The 25,065-nt window shown below is 42.6% G+C and overlaps 2 protein-coding genes across 3 annotated transcripts; both read right to left on the bottom strand.

Annotated features, from left to right (window-relative positions):
- Positions 1-87: 87 nt before the first annotated feature.
- Positions 88-5,678, bottom strand: LOC125309678 (somatomedin-B and thrombospondin type-1 domain-containing protein). The gene is made up of 5 exons (XM_048266741.1): positions 4,908-5,678; positions 3,500-3,694; positions 2,683-2,761; positions 1,881-2,057; positions 88-581 (listed from the first exon to the last, which is right to left on the bottom strand). The coding sequence occupies exons 1-5, from the start codon at positions 5,155-5,157 to the stop codon at positions 464-466; spliced, it is 819 nt and encodes a 272-aa protein (XP_048122698.1). The 5' UTR covers positions 5,158-5,678; the 3' UTR covers positions 88-463.
- A 14,190-nt stretch (positions 5,679-19,868) lies between these two features.
- Positions 19,869-25,005, bottom strand: si:ch211-171b20.3 (putative uncharacterized protein C8orf89). 2 transcript variants are annotated; one of them, XR_007196169.1, is made up of 8 exons: positions 24,022-25,005; positions 23,293-23,335; positions 23,016-23,125; positions 22,672-22,801; positions 22,267-22,383; positions 22,078-22,179; positions 21,470-21,525; positions 19,869-20,521 (listed from the first exon to the last, which is right to left on the bottom strand). XR_007196169.1 is itself a non-coding variant. In XM_048266738.1 (7 exons), exons 1-7 carry the CDS (start codon positions 24,233-24,235, stop codon positions 20,385-20,387), a joined length of 792 nt encoding a protein of 263 aa, XP_048122695.1. In that variant the 5' UTR covers positions 24,236-24,980; the 3' UTR covers positions 19,869-20,384. The 2 variants fall into 2 exon arrangements, 1 of the variants encoding a protein (XP_048122695.1); XM_048266738.1 differs by lacking the exon at positions 22,267-22,383 and having other exon boundaries at positions 24,022-24,980.
- Between the last annotated feature and the right edge of the window lie 60 nt (positions 25,006-25,065).

Raw genomic sequence — 25,065 nt, 5'->3', positions numbered from 1 at the left:
AAATCCAGACACCTTTTTTAAAAAATACTTTTTAAGACCAGTAGAGGGCACTCTTCATGCAAAAGACATCAGACATGACGACAAAAATCAATATTAAAAACAAACACTTTAATTGATTTTCTTATAATTACAATTCATGCATTTGTGTCTTTTAAGCGCCTTAAGAGCTAATTGTACAGTGCTGGTGCTGATCGTGAATATTACATCTGGCACGTGGGTTGTGCGTTGTGCTCATCTATGCACACAGCAGACAGTTAATTCTGGCGTCTTTGTGATCGCTTTGCTGATGAGTGAAGAGACATAAGCTTAGATGTTAACAGGTCATTAGAGATTAAGTTTATCAGAATTTGGAAAGGGGAAATTGAGCAGAGGCCAAAAATGTCAACGTTACGCACGTGAACACTCTGGCGTTAACAAAGCGGAGGCTGTGCATGAGGACTGCATGTGCTCTGCGTGCCTCCCCTCAGATGAATACGAAACTGTGCACCTGGGGGCACGAGCAGTGCTGCAGCCTCTGCACCTTCTTCCAGGTCCCCCGGCACCGAGGGTTCCCCATGGCCTGCCAGTGAAGCACCTCATCCCTGGGAAACAAAACAGACATATAATCCACTACACACACACTACACATCTTCATACGGCTCATACAGACTCATCTAGTGTGTAGATGCACCTTTTTGGCTGTATTCCTATCAGTACTGAGACCTTTACACATCCATCACCTTTTCATTGGACCATAAGGCTAAATGCTTTGTTTTTTCATCTGAGCATCTTGCTCTATTGGTAATCTTTGCGAATTAAATTCCCCTGTTGTGTTAGAAATACTACATTGAAATAATTTTAAAAAACCCAATTTTCTGTCAGCAGAACATGAAAAGTTTCACTTGTGAAAATGCTCTGTAATAACAAGAACAAATGTATTGTCAGACAAAAAATAATCTTTCATTGGACTTGAGGTGGAGGGCAGAGGTCATTCTCACAGAGTGGTGAAAGAGGTCCTGCCTGGTGACCACAGTACAAAGACAAGTCTGAGCGCTTCCTCAGGTTTGACCTGTGTTTCAAGGTCACTTGTTGGCTCTTTCACACTGACACTTGAGTAATTGTAGCGAGGACGCACAGGCGAGTGTGTGTTTGCTGTGGTTGTAACATTACCAAGCTTAACCGTTATCTTGCATGTCCTATCTTTTAAGAGCCTTGTCCACACATTTGAAATTAGATGATTGTACCAAGTTTTACCCACTTCTTGGAGTGGGTGGAAAAGGATTGGCTACAAATTAGCATTGATTTCTTCTGTGAGTCGGGCCTGAGGAATAATCATTGCCCCATAGAGTATTTTATGAAGTTCTTCTGGTTGCAAGATGCTAACAACTCTCTTGTACTCTTACTTGTTATTACTTGTTATTTTGGAAGAAAGCGTCTACCTAATGAATAAATGTAACTCTTCAATATAATAATAACACTGGGACTCAGAAACTCAGAAAGTGGCCTTCTATTTGAGGGACGCTTTTTCATTGGGCAGCAACTCGGGGAGATGCCTCAGGTTTCTGTTTGGTCTCTGCCCACATACTCTATGTGTCGAGAAGACACTGTGTTTTTTTGTTTTTGTTTTTTACAGTCGCGAACCATACGACATGGTTGCTCATGTTTCAGATGGTCGCGAATGATGTTTGGACTGCTCACACTGCAAGAAAGACCCCCACATTTTTGGACATGCAAGAAATCCAATCGGACAGGAATGCTGATTGTTATGCCTTCTAATCAGGCATTGTGTGTCTTCTCAAACTACACAACAAATCAGATTGGAATTTGGTGCATTGCAAAGTGGATCTGGGTTAAAACACTATTTGCCCAGCTTAACGTTACCCAGTCGTTGAGGTCGGTACCTGTCTGCGTAGTTGCCGTCTCCTTGGCAGCTGCGGCTGGCGTTGCGCATGGCTGGGGGCTGGCAGGCCACACACACAGTGAAGCCCTCCCTCAGGTACTGCATCCAGCGTGTGTACGGACGGTTCTCCACCATGCAGTGCGGCGACAGGGTCTCCATCTTAAACTCCATGCAGAACCTGTGGGGGAGGTGGGAGGTGCGGGGAGGTTGTAGGTGGAGGGGTGGTATACAGGGGGTCCTTTCAGTTCACCTGTCTCAGCTAGTCCAGGCTAGCCTTGTTTGTAAAGACTTTAGAGTTGGGGCCGTCCAAGCTTTTTTTTTTTTAAGTCAGAGACGTGAGCCTTTATTCAAAAGGATCTGGTGGCGTAGGGCCTTAAGCAAAGCCTGGCGCTTTGAATTTCAGACGCCAGCCCGAGCAACAAAGGGAGCTCAGGAAACACTGTTGTTTACCCAGACTCTCACAATACAGAGACCCTTCAGCTGTGTTTACGTTCCCTCACTGATTTAAGCAATCGTACTGATTAAAACGGTCACACATCAATTAAAGCAGCTTAGCCTTAAATGCTCCATCCTCCACGCTAGGTGTTCCACCGTTGCATATTAGTCATATTAGCCTTAGATATTGTATCATGTGTGCTCAATATATCCGGTTGATTTTCATTTCTGAAAGCCAGCTTTGAATTCATAGGTGAATGTGCTCTGTGGTCATGCATTGTCATGTTAAATCAGATTTTTTTAATAGAAATGTGTAAACATGATCTGTGGGTGTTACCCATGTGTTAATCGGTTTTGACCATTCCTACCCAGAATCCTGTGGGTCCCCGTACAGGTTGTGTCCTGTCCGTCCTTTCCCATACTCCACTGTTGTGATGAGTGCTGGACCTGGCATGGAAACAGTACCCTTCACTCATTCCACAATCACAGTCATGTCGTTGCAAGCAAAGCTCCTGAATGCCTTAGATGCAATCTGTGTTTTTCCTCTTAGATTTTTGCTATGCAAAATAATAAACAGACCTGTTGCAGAGCTTGGACTGTTAGATGTGTGGACATGTGAGGTCCTAAATACATTAGATGCTGTACATTAGATACTGACCCAAATAAGCAAATCAAAATGTCTCCTTAAATGGCTCCCTTCAAGCTAATTGCTATGTAGCTACAAACAGCCTCTTCATTGCAATATCCAGCTGTGTTTGATTTTGCAACTGTCTGTCTGTGCCTGTGCTTGTTCACTGACCACACAGTAAAACTACAGTGTTGCTGAGATGTCATGTATGTTGCTTATATTGTGTGTGTGTGTGTTTGTGTGTACTTTGCAACTATGAACAGGGTTGGCCCTGGTGTGTGTACCGTACCAGTGCTGGCCCTACCATATATGTGTGTGTGTGTTTGTGTTTAACTTGCGTCTGAGCGTGCTGACCTGTGTGTGTGTGTGTCTGTACCTTGACTCCGAGTATCGTGGTGGGCCTGTGAGTGTGTGTGTTTAACTTGCGTCTGAGCGTGCTGACCCGTGTGTGTGTGTGTGTCTGTACCTTGACTCCGAGTATCGTGGTGGGCCTGTGAGTATGTGTGTGTTTAACTTGCGTCTGAGCATGCTGACCTGTGTGTGTGTGTGTGGGGTACCTTGCGTCTGAGCGCAGTGTTGGCCCTGGTGGGTCTGGTATTCCATGCAGCCGGCCTGCTCCTCGAGGGCTGGACAGGCCTCGCCGCTGTTGCTGGGCTCCCTCTCGATGTGGCGCCGCCGCACACGGAACGAGCGCTGGCACGCCTGGGCACAGCCACTCCAGTAACTCCACTCGCTCACCACACACGGCTGAGCTGCCAGGGATCGCACGCACACACACGCACACACACACACACACAAGGCCAAAATTGCCCTCAGACACAAGGTACACATGTGCACACACACACACACACACATCACAGACCGGGAGTTTGATTTAATAACTGCATGACATGGCCCAAGGTTTATTAACATAGCAATCATGAACAGGTGACTGACAGGCCTGTCCTCTTTTAGCCTACAGCTTCTGTCTGATTGTATGTCTGTGTGTGGAGGTAGGAGCTTGGTTCTATTTTTTTTTTCCTTTGCTCAGATGTGCAATACCACACAGAGGCTACATTCAGATGGGGCCCTGGTGTGACCAATACTCTTGACTACGTTCTGCTACGCTCCTCTTCGGCAAATTGAGCGGAAATACGTGAGACAGCGGAATCTAGGCTAGGTGCAACCCAGATCTACACAAAGGCCTAAACAAAGAAGATATATCTGGTCTGAATGACTGCCATGGTTTCATATGGTTAGATACAGTCATAATACATTGTTGACATGTCTTTGACATGTGTTTAGTAATGCTTTTTGTTGATTTTCTCAAAGGCTTTAATTGACGAGTTCGAACCACCCAGTGAGCAAATTTAATAAACAGAAAAACAGATATCTTCATGTCAAATTTAATAAGACTTCTGAATCTTGACTCACAGGGTGTGTCTGAGCTGTTTTTCACCTCCTTTCCTGACAACATTTGTACAGTTGCCCAGAACTAGACGTGTGGAATATGATTAAGAGCTCAACTGAGGGAGCTAAGTTAAGAGTCTTTCAAGTTATTCTCTCTCTCTCTGTCTCTCGCTCTCTGAACATCCTTTTAGTTCATTTAATCTCACTGGTTCAAATGGTTCATTAGGCTTTTCTTCTCTTTGAAGTGGACCAGTCAGTCAGTCATTCATTGATTCATGGATTCATGGAGAAGAGTTTTGAAGATGATCATGGATATAATGCATCTTACAAACATGGGACTTTGCACAGATTTAAACTCTTTGCAGTTGTTTGGTCCGAGTGCATTCCTCAAAGCACAGATTTAGCTTAATATGAAGATTTGGACTGACAGTGCTGAAGTGCAAACATGCATGGCATGACCGGTCAGTCAGACACATTCCGACACATTCCTTAAAAGGGCAGAAATGTCAAATACATTTGCTCAAGCCCGGGGGTTCAGAGCACAGTGGCTAACACGTGTTACTTTTTTATGCTCACCTGGGCATTCTTTCGTGTAGTCGAAGCAGCAGTCCTTGGTCCTTTGGCAGCCCTCGTCACAATAGCACGTCCCGTAGACGCGGTCCATCCGCCAGTCCGTGGTTGTGCAGGTGAGGTCCGTGCCCTGGCAGCACTTCCCCGAGCACCCCCCCTCCGCCAAGTGGTACAATCCACTCACAGCGATGGCCACCAACGTCAACCCAACCCACTCGGTCGCTGGCACCTTCATCATGTGTCCCAAAGTCCTCATACACGCACAAGCGCACACACCTCTGTGTTCACAGGTAGCTCTCCAGCAGATGAGTGTTGTCTGTCGACTGCGTGAGCCTCGTCGCTGTTTGGCCGTGGATCCCCTCACACGCCTCGTCCATCTCCCATCCCGACGGTTAGGGTGTGGGATACGTGTCGGTCAGTACTCCGGTAAAGCAGGCACGGCAGCCCCTACTCCTGTGCTGGAGTCCCTGTGAGACCAAACTGCCACAGCCACAGCGGATCCTCTTGTTTCACACAGAGAGAGACGGGTCTTCACCGAGTGGCCCGACGGAAGAAAAGGGCCATTCTGTGGCTGATCACAGCAAAGGGATTGTGTGTGTGTGTGTGTGTGTGTGTGTGTGTAAGAGAAAGTTGAGTGTGTGTGGCTGGCGTCTGGCTGTGTGATCTCTCCAGAGGCTCACACCCACCCACACTGTCCCCACTTCTCAGTCCACAGGGGAGGCCACTGACAGCGAATGAGAGACTCAAAGAGGTGGAGAGTTTTCTCTGTGTGTGTGTGTGTGTGTGTGTGTGTGTGTATGTGTGTCCCTGTGTGTGTTTATCTCTCTACCCCTGTTTGTGCACTCCCTCTCCTTTTTTTTCTCTCCTCTCAAAGTCTACCTCTTTTTTTTTCTTCTTCTGTGTCCTCTGCTTTTCTTGACTTTCTCTCTGCACCTCTACCCCTCTCTCTGTCTCTCTCCCTCTATTCTCTCCCTGCCCTCTCTCTCTCTCTCTCCCTCTCCCTGCCTGTCTTCTGGCTGTTATTCCCCATTACAGTGGGCTGTTCAGATCAGAGGGCTGGGCCTGGCGCGCTGGTAGCTCGGAGCTCACTGACGGAGCAGCAGGAGGAATGTGAGCATTTGGCCGAGCTCCAGATCAAAGGGCCTGCAGCTACAAGCCGGCCTGTTAGCCATCATATCTCTAAGCTTTTTAATGTGCGTAAAGAACACGCATTACACAGGTAAAGTCCTGCTACCGCTCAGGGTAGGCATATTTACTACCAGATAGGCAGTGTTTGAGTGTGTGTGTGTGTTTACATTACACCATTTGCTATATTCACGGTCTACTTCTTTACCACTTCCATATACTTTCCTTATACATGTTCTACTTTTTAACATTTATTTTGCTATGTACAACTGGTAGATATCATTTTTATTTTTTAAGGTTGCTTTAAAACTGAAGCTGTAAAGCTGGTCATAAGCAATAGGTTCATGAGTGTTTGAAGTTCAAAAAGCCTCTCCTCAAACTAAAAGGTTGTAGATGCTGATCCTTTTTAGAGTTTGTCTACTTTGTCCTCTTGTTTTCTTGTTTTTGTAATGGAGTGCTTGTTTACTTGTTTACACCAGATGTCATCACACTCATTAGAGGCCATGATGCGCAGGGTCACTGTGGAGGGTTGGTCTGTAACATTTCCTGTTGGGACAGGAAAGGGTTAACGAACAAGTAAAGTGAATTAACATTAGCTTCATGAAATTAGGGCATCTTGGCTGGAAGTCAGTATGAATAAATCACTACAAGTCTCACAGAAAACTGTCCTGTACCAAACAGGAGTTGTGCTTTTACTGAAACCGGCAAAACACAACTCCACTGGAAATCTGCCGATATAATAATGCAATGCGATTGTGATGACCTAATGAGGGGATAAAAATAGTGTGGACCATCTGCAGCCATTTAGAGATGTCTGAATGTGGGTGTCCTTCCTCAGCTTAGGTAATAATTAGCCCATTTCACAATGTCTGGGTTTCCGGATTCATTGAACTGAGGTTAACAATACCTCTGCAGGGTATAGCACCCTCCTGTTCCTGTCCCTATGCTGTAGAAAAGTGCTTTTCTAGGACTCTTCAAACCTAAACCTTACCAAACTAGACAAAGAAATGTTGAAAAAGCGCTGCATTTTTTATTAATCTGTTTGTTGACAGCGGACAGCCGGCAAGGAGCTATACCTTTTGAATTTTCAGCACAAGTTGGTTTACACGGTGGCGACATCTTGTGAAATGTGCTAATTGAACTCTCGACAGCACTCTTAGGCCAACCTGGACAAGAATGGGACAGTGAGGGGGCAGTGACTGAGGTGTGTGTTGGCGGGGATACTAGATGGAATAGATGGGATACTACAGCGTTTGTCTCTATGGAACCCATGGACAAGACCAGAGCAATCACTGCCACATATCTCTTTGAGCCTCCGCACTGTTTTCCAGCCGTCCAGTCAAGCAGAGCTTAAACGCACATGTTCCATCTCCTGCCCAGTGGCTGCCCGCCACCTGCAGGTCCTGCCCAGACGCATATCAGAGTGAGCTGGACCACAGTACATACCACCTCAACAGTGAACTACCGTGACCCAAAGGGAAGTGCAGGAAGGGGAGCCAATGTAACCAGAGCATCATGGTCTTCATCGTTACTCATAGTTATTTTTAATGAATGGAATGCAATGACTGATTGCTTTGTGAGAGTCTTAAGAGAGGAATGTTAACGAAGAGGAATGTGACATGAGTGTTTTGAGTGTGTCCTGTGTGCACCTTGGACTGTGACATTCCTAACACACATCACACCCTGCCTCCGCCGCATTGTTCCTGACACTCAGACCATCGTCACCGGCTAAATATTGACCCGCATCCTTGACATTTCACAAAAGAGTGGACAAATGTGTGTGTGTGTGCGCGTTTGGGTGTGTTTAGAGAAAAGTTGAGCAAGAGGGAAGAATTTTAGAAATGCTCCCAACTAAACACTGATAAAGCAGTTTAAACTAAATGAGTGGGGGGGGATCAAAACATCAAACAATACTGGCACATCTGAGGGATTTGCAGTGGAAACTCCTGTCTTTACTGCGAGAAACAAAGACATTGGAGGAGAACCAACATCAAAGCCTCAAGTTTGAGCTGGGGAGGCTGCTTAACCCTCACTTCTACTTGTGTCAGTCGATATCAGCCCGCGGAACATAATTCCCTTTGTCCTCATCTCTAAGGAGGCGTACTGGGACGTCCGCCCTGCCCGTCGTCTGGTGGGATACTGATTGCATGGCATCCCTTGGCAGGGCACCTCATGTTTAAAGACGAGGATCACGTATCGGTGTGCTTGTTTTGCCTTTACCCATCACATGGAATCTTACCTTTCATGTGGTTCAATGGACACTCCAGTCATTGCCTGTCTTTCCCCCCCTTTTTTTTGCCCTATCACACCATGCATGTCTTCGTGTGTCAGACAGCCAGACTGAAAGACACACATACACACACACACTCTGTCTTGTCACATGTCCCTTATAAAGAGAAACCTCAATTGTTTGCCCAGTCTTAAATCTGGGCCGGTCAGGAATACCTGTGATATTTAGAATACATGATGAAACCGAACCCAGGTACCCAGAGGCCTGCCGTGTATGCAGCCTCAGAGAGAGCAGGCATATTGTAATGCACGACGGAAAGAGTACCAGGTTACATTTAATTTGGAGAGTCTGCTGCACACTGTCTCACTGGGCAATGGAGATAAAAGCATAAGTCCTGCCCATTAAGGGTTTGGTGACTCCCCTGTAAAAAATACTACAAACCTCACTTAATGGGTTATTAAGGGTAGAGTGGAAGTATATGGATAGAAGGGATATGGGATATGAAGGGACATACTGAACAAAAATATACATCTTACATACCAAATGACTATGGCATGACTACAGGTACTATGTCGTGAAAAATAAGCTTTATCTGTAGACATGACAGGGTCTCGAATTTCAGTTCATGACAGAGCTAGAATTCAACAAGATGTGTTTATATTTTTGTGTATATATAGTTTCTGACATAGTGTTTCATCCATGTGAGTCCCGATGGTGTTCAAGAGATGAGCCTGTTTGGAATGCCTGTGTTTTCCTGTGTTGGATGTCTTGGTTACAAAGTACTACAGTCTTTACCAACTGTTGCTATGGGTGGACACTGATGGAAAAGTACTGTGTTTCCATGGTAATGGTGGTGCCAGTGCAGCAATAACAACAATGTTGGGGATGCGATGGAAATACCGAACAGCTGCCAAATGTCACACACAGGGCAGATGTTCTTTGTACCTTTCAAAGTATTATTGATTGTACAAAAATGTCTCCTGATATTGTAAGACAAATTAATCATATACTTTCATCTTGACTTGACATGAGCCTGTCATGTAAATAGCTGTTTTTTTTCCAGAACTGTCTTTAAAGAAAGATACTGTAAATAACTTGACTTGAAAAAATCAATCATTTATTGGAATTTGACTGACTGCCACTGCAACACAAGTTGTTTTGCCTTAAATGAGACAAATGTTTTTCATCTTATTACTCTCAAGTGAGAAATCCTGGCAAGAAGCAGTGTTTTTGCAGAGAAACTGGCACTGGTCTTTTTTGCCCTAGGCCAAAAAAGCATTACGTTTCCTGAAACTACTTTTATAGAGTGGACTGCACTCCAGCTATCAGTGTGTCTTTGAAGACAAACTGAATGTCCTGCACTGATGTATTAGTCCAATGCTACAGCCACTGGAAGTGTTACATTTTCAGAATGACTTTCGCAGAGACTTAATCGCCTCCCATCACTTGTATTTGCAGAAGTGATAAGGCAAAACCCCAGATATTTTCACAGGATTTGGATAGAGAGAAATAAAGAGAGAGAGAGAGAAAATAAGAAAATATTTGAGCAGACAGCAAACATTTTCCTCACTGACTTCCATTTTCCCCACTGCTTCTTTGGTGTTGTCACCACTCCATGTTGATTTGTCTGGCCAACCGCTGCCGTGTGTGTGTGTGTGTGTGTGTGTGTGTGTGTGTGTGTGTGTGTGTTTTCATCACTGTAGATGATGGGTCACCACCAGAGCTGTTTAGCTCTTGTGCACACACATACTGACATGTGACACAAATTCCACATACATGCTCACAAACTCCCCATGTGTCAAATAGAGTTAAACATTAACTGTTTTGACCTCCCACCCTGGCCTAATTCTGTTAGAACTATCCAGAATTGTCCCTCTCTGGAGCCAAATAGATCCTCTTTCTTTAGATATGCATCCAGTAAATCTTTGACATGATTCTTTGAAGCGTCAAGGAATGTAACGATTCAAATTTGTATCATACTGTTTGCAATTAGCCACAGTAAAATGGGGCTATATGAATGGAGGTCAGTGTGCTGTCTTATCTCTTTCTGTATTTACAACTGCTCCTCGTCCTCCTCTCCTCACGGCCTCTCCTGTTCCTGGCCTGTCTCTGTGTGAAAATCCAGAGGTTTTTACACTCGCTCCATAAAGGGGCCCTTGTCCTGGTGACGGGTCCACCAAATGTCCAGAGATATACTGTACAGTATGTGTATGTACACATGCTAGTATGTGTCAAAGGTGTTTGTGTGTGTCTGTCTCTGTGTGTAAGGTTTTCGTTCACCCTGACTGGTCTGCAGGTATGTTGACACCTGCTGGAGTTGAAGAGTATTAAAAGCCTTGGAGAGTCATTGCAGTGAAACGTTTGCCTTGGACGCGTTGAGGTGAATCCCTCAGCAGTGGCAGTGTTTGCAGGAGCCATCGGTAACACTCCGACTGCGCGGTTATTTCCAGGTGCCATCATGTCATCAATCAGGTGACTGATTGATGACATGATGGGGTTGAGGCGCGTCACTCTGTCAGCTTTGAGCCCACGACCCTGATGCTGACCCACAGCCACTCTCCCTTGTATGGTTCTTAGAATGAGACAATCAGCCCAAAGGACATCACAAAGTCATCACAGGTAGCCAATAGCAACTTTTTCTGTTCATTTAATGAATGCTTCTCCAAGCTCATATGAACAAAAGGGTGTATAACTCATCGTCGACAATTATCAAGCTATATATGATATTAATTTTAATGCATTTTCAATGCCTTTCGAGAGGTTTAGCTCACTCAAATGAATATTTTTTACACCTTATAAAGTGAAAATTTTAAAATGACTTTTACAAATGATGATTTGACAACAGCAATAGCAACAATGGTAACCATAACAATGGACGATACCTTTGTGTTCTAGGATGGTGATATTGTTTTAAGGGCAATTCCATGGAAAATTATGGATGGTATGGTATGATGTGAATGATTACATGGAATTTGAGCATTTGCTATTTTGGGCTGAAGAATGTACATGAGAAAAAATGCACAAAAAATGAATTATCATTCACATCATACAAATGCAAGGCAAGGCATTTCACTGGCTTAAATGAATGTGGTGTGGAAAGAATTAAAAGAATAGACATGGATAGTTATGGATGTATGAGGTCAGCTAATGGCATTTGGCTGTGCAGCCCCATGTTTTACTGGCCTCCTGCTCTTGACACTGTCCTGCTACACCCAAGCAAGCAATGATGAGCTACGGTGGGGATACTGACCCCTGCCAGCTCCTCGTGTGATATAAGACCAGTAAGCTTGATTTATGCTTGTGTATCCCTTAATTAAAATCTAGCGATAACCCCAATCTTTGCCCCATCACTCCAGCCCCCAGGCACTCTGCCCAGGGGAAAGCCCTGGAAGCCTCCGGTTGTTCCATTAGTGCTGATCCATCATTCACTGCCCTGTCTAGAGGGAAGACTGCCCACTAAACCTCACAGGCTAGATTTGCATGTCCTATACAAGATCAGGATAAGCTATTGTAATGGATTGAGTGCTGTGGGTAGTGCGCTATGAATGAATTTCACCCCCTGACACCTCAAGGGATGTCCAGGCAATTTATACAATAAACTTTTAGCCCCACTGGTAGGATGCCCACGACCCATGTTTGCCACTTAAAGCTGGAGTCTAGGGCTGTTTCTGACAATGCATGTGTCATTGAACTAAAGACCATGAGGTGTGGCTGGGGAAGAGATGTGGTTGTCAAAGTCTCTTGTGGTTGTCTGCTCAAACCGTCCCAAACACTGGGTACCAATCCCTCAAATGGCAGCCAAATCAGAACTGGTCCTGGTGCTGCCCTAGAGCCAGCCACCGGACATCGCACAACCTCTGTCTGTCACCCTATCCTAACATACCCCACTAGCCTTCACTTCGTGAAGAGAGTCTGGGCACTCTCCATTGGGAAATGTTTCCCATCCTAGCATCATATAATGGGTGTAGACTTTGAAATCATTGGTCCGGCAGATTCTTCCGACTGCAATTACTAACTAAAACTAACACCATCCCCTGTGGTCACTGATTGGTCCGCCATCCTATAGCCCATATAGCCCAGGGGTGACATTAGTGAAATAAAATGAGCTAAGACACAGGCGGGCGAGGCCAGGCTAATACTCCCCTGTCCTTGTTAACGTATGTGTATGTTTGTGTCATGTGTGTGCCCCTCACTAGTAATGGAGTCCTTATACAGTACATAATGGTAATGTGTGTTGATAAATTGACCACAGGGCTGGACTCTGTGCTCACTAAATGAATGCTTGTGTTGCTTTAATGCTTTAAAAGGCTGCCTAATGAATCAAGGATCATTTCATCAGGTGATGACGCTGGGGCTTCCTTTGTCCTTCAGTGGGACACTCTAATGGCGTGGTGTGAGGACTCGATGAACTCTGTGAAATCAATCATGACAAGCAGTGCAGTTGTAAAACGTGGGCTGTTTGGGTGATGGATAAGAACACGTGTGTGTGCGCGCAGCCGCGCACACACACACACATATATTATATGTATATGTATATATATGTATATATATATGAATATGTATATATATGTATATATATATATATATATATATATATGTATATGAATATGTATATATATGTGTATATATATGTGTGTGTGTGTATATATATATATATATATATATATATATATATATATATATATATATATATATATATATATATATATATATATATATATATATATATATATATATATATGTATATATGGAATAAAAATAAAGATTGTCCTCCAAAGAGGGTGTGTGTGTGTAGACTGGCTTCGTGTGACAATTTGTGTTGGGACACTGAGATAAAGATGCTATGGGGGTAATATTTGAAAGAGTCACTTCACAGAACATAAACTGTCTAAATGTGTAATTTAGCGCATGATTGTAACCGCATGGCCTCATAAACCCTTTTTAATGTGAGTAAGACAAGGCCGACGGGCACCTGTGCACACACCATGAATTTTAACCTGCAAACATGCCCTTGCTGGGTTGTTTTACGACTGGAATGAAAAGCTGCTTGTTTGGTGAACTTAGCTCGTAGAGTGCCTTCATATGCATTAAGTGGCAACTGCCTGTTGTTTAAACAAGACCTATGGTAAATGATCATCTATCAAATATTTCCTCCAACAGAAAGAGTCTAAGACCTCTATAGCCAGTTGATGACTTTAGTCAACTATTTCCTCACACTGCTCAGAGCACCTCTGACAAAGATAGTTTGGGAGGAATCCCTGAAAGAGCGCCAACTGTCAAAATAACCAGTATAAAACTCCAGGTCTACTCCCACCCAACACAGAGGAATCCCACCGAAAGGCATAAACACGAAAGACTGATTCCCACTCTGCCCTAACTCCCCGAGCTTTAGCCAGACGCGCTCGGGTCTGTTGCCAAAGTCGGGCCTTTTTGATTCGCTGTTTTGGCAGAGTTATGATTTGGCCGGGCACGCAGTGTGCATTCTCCGACCGGTGAGGATAGAGGGGAACTCTGTCTTCAGTTCACTGAAGTATATCATCACAATTAATGGCTGATGGGACAACAGAGGCCACATTCTTTTTTGCCATGCACATTGATCTGGAATGTCTTGTGTACATGTTTGTGTTTAAATTGTACAATAAGGCTTCGGTCTGGTAAGAGAATGGACAGGAGGATAACGTATTTAGGCCCCATCTCAAGAGTTTTGCTGTTGTCTGTTCATATTCTGATAACAATCTATTGAAAAGTATGTCTCTGGGTTATCTTATTTCTGAATGTTTCGGTTCACTCCTCTGGCTTGTACTGATAAATCAACCACAACCGATAGATTTATTGAATTCAATAAGATGAGTAGTGTTTGTATTATTTTACATTGAATAAATATTTACTTTATAATGGGCTTAGAACAAAATATTGATGTGTGACACAAACAACTAATTCAGTCGAGCTTGCAGTCAAACTGAAATTAAATTAACTTTTAATGCAACGCTATGCAAAATGTTTTGTGTTTTTGCTGATGTATGCTTTTATCAGGCAACTTTTTAGTTTTCTAGTTTAGTAAAAGTTTTAGCATTGTCTTCACATTTATTTTGCTGGTATATGGTCATGAAGGACAGATAAAGACATGTCCAGGACATGCATTATGCATGTTAACAAGCTTCTATAAGGTTCTGGGTGGGATTTGCAAGGTGTTGCATGCCTTTTACATTGCTAGATCACTAGTTTTAGACCAAAACATTGGTCCTTATATAGTGTTGCTTTAGAAAGTGCCCTTCTCATTCCCATGAGAAATCCATTTGCTTTATGGGTCTGTTGCTGTTTGTCCGGTTTCACCAAACCCAACATTTGAGACAAGCTAAGCTGAAATGATAAACCACTAGTGGGCTGGGCTACCACTGTGGCACTGCGAAAGGCTTCTTTGTGTACTGTTTGTTCCAGGTCATTTTGTTTGACTAAACTTGAAAGGCCAGGGAGGGGGTAAACCCTCTGAGACGTGGCTGCCCAGATTAAAAGGTGTAAGGCTACTTTACCCACTGTCTCGAGGCACATTTTTGGGTCAAGGCAAACCGCTGAAATACACACCTTTCTCGAAGGAATGTGGACGTGTGCTCATGTATTCGTGGAATGGTCAGTAATATTCATATTCTTGTTATCATTTGACGTCAAGGGGTCTCCTGAAGTTGCCCAACATGGCCATAATCAGTGGCTTAAACCATGCACATTCCCCGCCAGTTACCTGTGCCCTAGATATACAGCCTGTTTGGTTCCGACATACACATGAGAGCTCTACAAGTAAACACAACCTCTCAGAGACGTGCTCTCACAGTATTTTACTTCTGACAGAGGAGCAAGGTGAACTGCAAATGAACCAGTGGTGGAAAAGGGGGTTTCTGTCAGATTTTATTTTCAATATGAAAGCATGCTGAAAGTAGGCCTATGTGAAACTAAAAACAGGAAATTGAGTATAAAAGAGAACTTTCTGCCCAGCAAAGATGGTCAAACTTCAGCTCTCTGCACACACTTGCATCCTGAGGCAAACCAGCTCCCCTTTGTTCTTCAGTCTTTTAAGGGTGGTCAGGAACAGGATCCCCATAGCGCAAGAAAGCACAGGCCAGGCTGCATGCCACTACTGTATATCAAAGTGAACACAAAGCCCTCTTTGACCCAAGGACAAAACATATCATGGGAATATTCTCCTTGAGCCTTCTGTGTCCTCTTACAGATGACTCACATGTGCCAGTAACACCAGATAATTGATCTCTCTCTGTTCAAATCATTTCAGGTTTCATATTTTGAGATACATGTGCTGTTCAAGGAAATCTTATTTATTTCATTATTTTCCTCTGTTATATGTTCTAACTCTTTCTGCCTCGCCTGCTGTGAGTGTGTGTCTCTGTGTATGTGTGTGTGATTATTAATTCTATTTTCTGAGAATGTCCTGCTATAGATTGAAAGTAACTTTATTGGAGAGTTCAAGCACATGAGAAGGCAGACCCAGTCACATGGCAATGTCCAGCCACCTAACAATAGTCCTTTGTGGAACTTGTGTGCCTGGGAAGAACTGATCTCAATCCAAACACAACACGAGGGGCCACTTGTTATGAAAACAGGTCTGATACAGGTCTCTACCTGTATTTGCCCATGCTTCCGAGCTTTACACAAAGCTCAGGTGCTTTGCATTTAAATTTACATCTATTCATTTGGCAGACCTTTATCCAAAGTGACTTACAGCAATAGAAAAACATTTAGGATATTAACATTTAAGTATATAATGTAAACAGCATTGGTAGTTACTGTAAACCGTTCATTTTAATGTTAATGTAATGTCTGTTGATTTCATTGTATGTCGCTTTGGACTTAAGTGTCTGCTAAAGACCACATAAACACATAAACATACTTAGTATAGTATTCACAAGACCATTCAATGTTTATGTTAACACCTATTCACTTAGACAGTTTCATTTAAACACATCATTTTACTTAGTGTATGGTTCACAAATATATCAGAGGAGTCACACCTTGCTCACACCAAGACTGTGTGTGTTACCGTGCAACTTCAAAGCCATTGGAACACCTACTGCTACTCTTAATCATCTTAATCCGTGCAGCTCTCACAACGTGTAAGCCATGACAACCCTCTGGATTCAGCTGATGAAGCACATTCCTCTACTTCATTTAGTGATGTTGTGGTTCTGCTCTGTCAACTTTGAAAATGTGATAAGTCAGTTTTAAAATAAGTTTGTTTCCACCAGCCTAATGAGGCTCACAGTACCCAAACTTGCAAAATGATAAAACGTATTTAAAAGCCACAGTCTACAGTTTCCCACGTTGAAACTTTTTCTCTAGCAGTTAAACAGTTATTGGAGAAAAGAAACAAACTGTAGTATTTCATAGCCAGGTAATTGTGGATAACTTGTAGCCTAATCTAAGATAACCTTCAACATGTCACAGAAAAAGGTCAGTGGTTTGTCCCATATAAAACAAATGTGTCCATCCATGAGCCACAGAATATTTCTTGAAGGTTAAGCTGCAGTGTACTGACACTGTTTACAGTGAAGTAATATTTGAAATCCAAATAATTCCTGCAATAGACATCACCGTAAAACTTTGCCTTTCTCCAAGTCTGTCTTGAGAAGATGAAATATCCCATGCTATTGCCCTTAGTCAGGGAAATGATGGCCTGTTGCTGCTCTGCTGAGATTAACTATACATGTCCAAATCATTGTTATTAGACATTAAGGAATTTAAAGCTTAGTTCAGGGTTAATACTGTTGGTGATGCGTGACTTCAGTCAGGAATTAACTCTTTGTTGCAACATTAAAAACAAATCACTGGTCATTTAAAGCTCACAGCTTGTCATGACTTTAGCTAATGCTACTTGTTACAGCAGCATCTGAGTTAACTTTAAAAGAAATGGGGGGAAAAGATCACATGTTTAAGGCTACCAGGCTTGTGCTACACTGCCGGCTGATTTGAAGTCAGAATTTCCGAAACGTTTGGCCACTCATTTGTATTCCAGGCTCCGGTTCTAAGGAGATGTGATACCTGTGATCGTCTAGATCTACTCACTTATAAATGGGACCACTTGTTCACCTTGTCTGGGAGCAGCTGGAAAAGACAACTAGGCTATTTGCAAGTCTTTCCATTTAGGCAACTCAAGACCTATTTCCAATTCAGTCAGCGTTGCAAATCAAGGGGAGACATGTATGTTGTATTTCTTACTTATGATGAAGTCTCTATTACATCATAACAGAATAACAAAGAAAATTTGACATGAGAATTAGCAATGAGCTTTTCTTACAACAAATATGAATCTATGGGGAGTACACACTTCATAGCACTAGCTATGCTGCTTGACCACTAAGTGGCCTTGTGTTGCCTTTGCGTGGCCAAAAAAGTTGCACTGTGCACCCAGCAAAGGCTGCCCACCATCATCTAGCAAGCAGGCTCCATTCTTCTGCCATGATATAAAGAATATATTGTTGCAGATAAACAAAATGTAAACAAAGCAGTCCTAGTTTACCATTTTCACACTACTTGCTCACCAAAGACAGTGCATACTAGTCTACTTCTAATCAAGTGTATGTTTGCAAAGTTGCAAATGACACTGGTATTGTCAATCCTGGGTCTTTTGGTTGTGGAAGAAAGCAGGAGGCTGAGGATAAAAAAGTCACACTACATTATCAGATCCAGTCATCCATAGGCAAAACACTAAGATCAAGGGTATTCTAACGGGAACTTGATTATACTGTCCTTTTAGCAAACATTTTAGAGTAGAACTTTAATCTCAACTACTCCAATTCATCTTACCTATCACTATCCGCCAACAGCAATAGGCTACTGTTACAGTGTTTCACCCAGCCCTATCTGCCAACAGTGATATACTTAAATCTTGATTCAAGATTCAAACATCCAGATATGACCATGGTGCTGACTAATCTCCCTATATCTCTGTCCTCAGTCAGCCTTATATTGAGCCTTACACCCACAGCAGTCCAGCATTGTTTGGCGTCAGCGTAATGCGCCACTGTGGCCTTCAGTGGGCCTCCCACTAACGGGGCACACCACTGATTGACGGGCCTGTATTGGACAATGAAGGACGACAGGATAAAGTTGCATCTCAGCAATTGATTGACAGTGAGCTGTCAAGTACACAAATAGTTCACTTCTCCAAGGGCATGCAGCTTGTGCCATAATTCTATAAGGTGATGTAGTGGGCAAAAAAAAAAAAAAAAAATCAATTAGGTTTTGCTGAGGCAGCGTGACAAACTATCAGATACTTTTGCTTCAGAGAATTGAGAGGGGTGCCACAGAAGGAAGGTAGAGTAGGTAAGAAATAATCTCACAGTTTCAGTGTTAACCTGACCATGGCAGAATTAACAAATCAATAAAAAGAATCAAAAGGTTAAGGATCCCAATAATGCCTTTTTCTGTTCTATTCCATGTAAGTGCATTTTCCTATGCTATGCAATGCAATGGTGTTATTCATTAGTGTATTTTAATTAAACATAAAAACGAAATGTGTATTTGAAGTGATCTGCTTACATCTCATATCGAGAGATCAGGGGCCATATTCACAAAGAATTTTAAGGCTAAAAGTAGCTCATAAGTGGCGAATTTAGGAGCAACTCCTCAAAATAATGGGCGTGTCACTCCTAACTTTAGGACTCCTAATTTTTTTCACTAAAAGTAATTCACAAAGCATTTTAGACCTAAAAGTAGCACCTAAGTCTGGGACAGCTTAAAAGAAGTCGAGAGGACTCCTAACTCACTAAGACCTATTCACAAACCCTTTTTGTGGCATTTCACGTCGCGATGTTTTGAAATGCGTATGCGGCTACAGGAGCTTCCAATGGCGAGGGAACAATTTTGCATTGTAGGCAAAAAAGGGATGCAATAACGCCACCAACAACAACCAAAACTACTCATTGTGAACATGTAAATTAAATGTAACGTTTCATTGTGAATCAAATTAAAATGTTCTCCTCTTTCCAAACGTGGGCACTGGCTATGGTGACAGGTTAATTTAATAATGTTGCAAAGATACTGCATCAATCCGCATTATTCATTAGGCTACTAGGCTATTTGTTTTGCCTTACTCTTTATTCATTTAGGCTAGGCCTTTTTATTCAGTTCAGTTTATTCATCATCTTCCGTCCTTCGCACTACCTGTGTAGCGCACGCATTCTCAGACCTGTCACCTGTCACTCATCATCGTAAGGGAGGTGTTTGGAATCATGCCCGCGTTACAATCATCAGCCAATCAAGGTGGTAACTTCAGTCAAGCTCGTGCATGAGTAAGGACGTCATCCATAGCAACGAAGGCTCACTCTTAATTTAGGAGTTGTCATTTTTCCTTACTAAAAGTAGGTCTGAAAGGCTTTGTGAATAACTTTTAAGAGAAAACTCCTAGCTAAAATCTTTTAGTGCGATTTAGTAGTACTCCTAGTGGTAAGATAAAAGGCTTTGTGAATACGGCCCCAGATCAGTGGCACCATGGAGGTATGAAATGGTTCAGCACTACACCACTCTTCATTAACACAGGTAAACACAGGACACCCTTCCTTTGGATTTAAGACTTCATGTTGACAAATTTGGTGCACTCCGTTTTTAGACTGCAAATGAGATGAATACTTTTTAGATGTTAAGATGTTTAAAAAAAAAAAAAGTTTGAAGTGTACTTTGAAGTGCATTTCTTCCATGTAGATGTTGATTTGGCACAACACTGTTTTGTTCTACGGCAGTGATAAGTTCCCACATAACAGCTGACTTTTGGTGCGGATCTGGTCTTGACCTGGCCCAGATCTTCCTGACTTGCACAGAGCCAGGATGAAGATGGGGTTTCCCACACTGTTGAGTGCTCCACCAAGTTTCAGACAACGGCCTTCTTCAGGCACAACAGGTGTTAAAATTGTTCAGGCACTGTACATCTGAGGGTTGGTAACTGAAACATTGAACTTTTTTATATATATAGACCACTGAACAGCGTTTGGACCCCCTGTGTTTTTATGATTTTTGCCCTGGCACATGTGTGTGGGATGTCCATGTTCCTCCACTCTCTCATGCCAGACTAAAGCCAGATCAGGGCCAGATCTGTACCCAGAGAGGGTCAGCTGAAGTAGTGGCCATTAGTCCTGTTTCCTGCTCTTCTTCATCTTTTTCATTTTCTCCTGTCGGATGGTCTCCCCCTCCAGTGATGAGATCTCAGAGAGCCTTTGGATGAAGGAGGCTGTCGCCCCCGCCACAGGATCAGGAAAAAACTGACCTGCAATACAAAAGACATCCACATAAAGCCCCACAAAGGAAACAGAACCAGCTAATCCAGGGTTTCACAGTGCTGGTGAGGGGATGTGTGATTGCGGGGGCGTGCTACCAATGCTTCCTTCTTCCTGGTCGCTGAACACATCTCATTCAGCTTATCGAAGGAACTGTAATCACCAAAGGACTTCAATCATGTGTGGCAGGGGACAGAAGGGAAATTAATCATGTGGTTGTGTTGGGGGTGTCCCCTTGACTAGGATTGAGAAACACTGAAACATTGGGGTTAGTCAAGCCAAGCCCGTAGGACAGAGGGAAGTGACAGCCATATCACCCACAGCAAAGCGGCTCTTGACAGTCAACTCTTGGCCACACAAAGCCGAGTCATACCCTTCATGGGGCGCTGGCCCGTGCGCACGCTTAGACAAAAGGCTAAGTGGATCGCGAGACAGTGTCTATAGAGGGTCTCTTTTTTTTTTTCTCCCCTTGGGTTATTTGTAAAGAGAGACATTTGTTGAGGAGTGAGACTGACTGAATGTCAATAGCAGCATGAACAGGTGTAGTTCAAGGGTGTCAAAGTTCTGTGGCTCCCCTGGAAAAACAGTGTTGTTTGTCCAGCACTTAACGTGTCGAAAAGGACACTTCACTCGGAGCACTTTTCATTCTCTCTGATTCTTGCCAGCCCAGGCAACATCAGGTAATGCTAATTCCTTTTCAAAGCAAATTGTCTTTTCAAACCCATAGGCCCAACTCTTTATCTTTAAGTATGGTTGTAATCCAATAATGATGACAACAAATGGTGTGAGCACAGGAAACAGACTTGTAAAGTGGTACTCTATCACAAGGTTTGCAGATTAATAAGATTATCCTATTACAGCTACGCACCACACTGTCAAAGTGAAAATGTTTACTGCAAACAAAGTCAACTCCACTATACCTGAGAACAGACACTTACTTTTATGGTTTGCACCAATAGTAAAAAGGCTGCACATGCGATTACTTATTCTTGATCTGAAAAAGAAAGAATTCATATGTACAAACTGAACATAGGCTAATACAAATCAATGTTCTACATGTAAACAACTTTTCCAGTTAGAGATGGGCTTTTGAATTGAGGGTTTGGAATGGCATTTGTTGACAAAAAAGGGCTGTTCAATGACAAAATGACTCAAGCATCTTTATAAGACATGAGAGATGGTATGCATGTAGGGGGTTTCACACAAAGGCCCAGTTCATTCCAGGTCACCCACTTGTCCACAGCCTATCCCCAAAGAATGGACCAGCAATTAACCAGTTCTTCATGTCAGTACTGAGATGCATCGTTCACTACAACTTACAGATATTTTTGTCCAAATCTCTTACTGCTCTGATTATTCAATTGGGCTTAAGCTATGCTAAATTATTAAATTATTCAAATAGGCTCTAACAGTGCTGTAAAGTTTGATTGTACACTAATATATTCTGTGTCTGGCTGTACACTAAAGAGGTGAACTTTTAGACATTGTGACTCCGTTCAAAAACCATCCGAAGATAAGTACAGATCTTTGTAATTCCCCAACAAACCTGTGTTTAAAAATTTCGACCGAGAGCGACTTTTCGGGGGCTGCTGAGGTAGCTGGTAACAGACGACTTGGAACTAAAGTGAGATCATAACCTTCAAAAGGGCTGAAAAAAAAGGTTATAATTAAAAGTGAGTCAAAGCCATATATAAGACAATAAGATAAAATATACAAGAGATTTAATACCACACACCAAACCTGCTTAGGCTGCTGTTAAAGCAACACAATGGAGTGTGGTCGTGAGGAGGACAAAATAAGCACATGTGTCCTTCCCACCAGCCATCCATGATATGAATTACTAGGTACATTTCTTTCCAGTGGGAACAATTCACAAACATGGAAGAACATTTTTCATGAGAAGATGACATTGCTGACTTTATTGTCAAAATGCTCAGGGTAATGTGTGTAAGGATGTCATGTATTTTAGGTAGCAAGCTTGCTAAGTTTTTGATCAAAACCGCCATAGTGCTGCTTTAAAGTGTGGTACGAGACCTTTAACATCATTCGTACATAATCACAATGGCTTTCCGAGCCTTTGAAATGTATCAGTGGCAAAGTATGATCAGGCCACAACAGTTGTGTTTTACCATTTACTCACCAACATGTCTTAGAGGGGCTATTACAAGCCTGCCTCAGTAGTGAAAATCGCTGAAAATTATTTGATTTCTGAACCTGATAAGGCCGAGGTAGAGGAGACACAGCGGTGGTTGTTTTGAGGTACATCTCATCTGTTACAACAAGAAAAAACAACCATAACTGGTCTGCTAAAACACTGTGTCCTTTTATTCATTTTCCCTAAGCACTCTGAATTACTCCAAAATAAATGTTTTGAGCGCCATCTACTGACATAATATGTTATGACTTTTGATCGTTCATGCAAATATTTCCAGTTGCATTGAACTCATTTTTAAACAATATTCTATTAAAATAGAAAAAGGTTACCTTTGAACTCTCCATTTTTCCATCTTCTGTCAAACAAGAAATGCCTCCCACAATTGTCCTTTTCTAGGACATTATTCTCAGGGGGAAATATGGCCTTTGGAGATCCAACACTGTGAAAAGATATAACTCTTAAGGTATGTAGCCTATCACAGTAGCTGTGCTCTCCAAAAAAGTGAATGAATAGCCTACATTACTGTAACCTACACTTAAATCAAGAGAACAATAAAGTGGGCTACGAGTTTAAAATAGACTTAACCTAAGAATATCCACAACTTACCTCCCTGGACATTTTGCATCCAGCTGACTGACACACTTCAGACCTAAAGATTTCAACAAATACATACAGAAAGTGGAAACTAAATAGATCATATGACAACCGATGAAGTTGAAGGTGGTGAAAGCTGACAGTTGCAATGGGCCTTCTAATACTAGAATACAACTTAAAGCAACACTATGTAATAATTTGCCTTTTTGTTAAGGTATGCTTTTATCAGCAGACAACTAGTTTTAGCATCGTCTTCAAATTTATCTTGAATGGTATATGTTTATGCGAAGTACAGGTAAACGTGTCCTTTCCATCAGAAATGCAGGATACGCACTAGGCTATGCATATTTTTCCAGGCTGGAACACACTGAAAAATTGAAAGAAACCTTTTACAGCATGATATATTTTCTGTTAACAAGTTTCTAGTTGTGTCAGTAAGGCTCAGAGTGGCGTTTGCAAGGTTTTGCATGCCTTTTAAGTGGCTAGATACTATTTTTAGACCAAAACTTACATAGTGCTGTTTGAAATAGCCTCAGTTATTCATCATCCTAGTTAGGCTATACAGCCTAGCTGGACATCAACTTGTTTTAGATGGTCAATAACAGTAAAAGTTAGAATGGCAACCTTTTTGCAAGCCAGTTCCGCCTCCTACATGATACAGCCTACAAAGTAATAAGTGTGAAGAAGGAACGAGCAGACTACACAGGCTTAACGACCATCACAAGGCTATAGCCTACTCACTGTTTTGTATTGGGCATTTCTTTTTCGGTTCCAAGAGGTTTGACTTCGAACCAGGCAGCTTTTCTCCAGACAGTCTCAAATTTCCATAATTGTGTGCCAGGGCTCCGTAACTACTGACACAGTGCAAAGGTAAATAATGAGAGTTGATGTCATGGTCTCTGTTTCCGAGAGACGCTGGAAGCGTCAGAAACTTCTGAGTCGGAAAGGTGTGCATTTCTATGGATGATAATACTCCATATCGTTTAGAGTGTCCATCCGGCCAGAGACTGAACGACCTGAGTCCATTTAAATCGGCTAAAATGAGCTGGTGATGATGACAAAGAGACAGACTACCAGCCCAACAGTGATGGCTTGAGACCTGCTCCCTTTCCTGTGAGTCATTCTGTTACCATAGTGACCAACGCTGTAGTTGACCTTGAAGAGTTCAAACAATGTAACTGTCTCCAGAGTACTGTCTGTTGTTAGGTTACCCAAACAAAAAGTAGGCCTATCTCTTTACAGTTATAACAATGTAGCCTTCCTCATGTGACTAACAATGTCACAGCGTAACTTTATAAAGTAGCCTATGCTGTTGTAGGCTAGCCTACACTTCGGTAGGTTTCTCTATGCATTAGAACTCTTGGGAAGATCAGAACACCGTCTCTAAAAACATGCGCATAGTTACCAGAATGTAGGCATGTGAATAATCCACTAGGTGGAGGTGTCCATCTGCGGGAAAGAGACAAATGCGCGTGCATCTTAACTGTTTTTCGATGTGTGATTGGAAAGAGTGAATGGATACGTGCGAGAATGAATGACTGTCTGATCTGTGGATTAATGAATATTTAGCCTACAGAGGCACTTTGCATTTTCCACAATGCGTCAGAGCAACCAGAGCTTTATTGCAGCTGCTGCTGACTAGGACTATAACTATGTCGTCTTAAGCTTTAATATTTCAATCTCTATAGAGTTTGATTGTACAAAAAAGCCAAGGCTACTTCTCCTTTATATTTAGGCGATTATATGCGACTGTCTGGTACGATTTTGCTATAGGCCTACTGTATG

Source organism: Alosa alosa, chromosome 16 (genome assembly GCF_017589495.1).
Source record: "Alosa alosa isolate M-15738 ecotype Scorff River chromosome 16, AALO_Geno_1.1, whole genome shotgun sequence".
NCBI classification, from domain to species: Eukaryota; Metazoa; Chordata; class Actinopteri; order Clupeiformes; family Clupeidae; genus Alosa; species Alosa alosa.
This window is presented reverse-complemented; position numbering and strand designations above follow the sequence as displayed.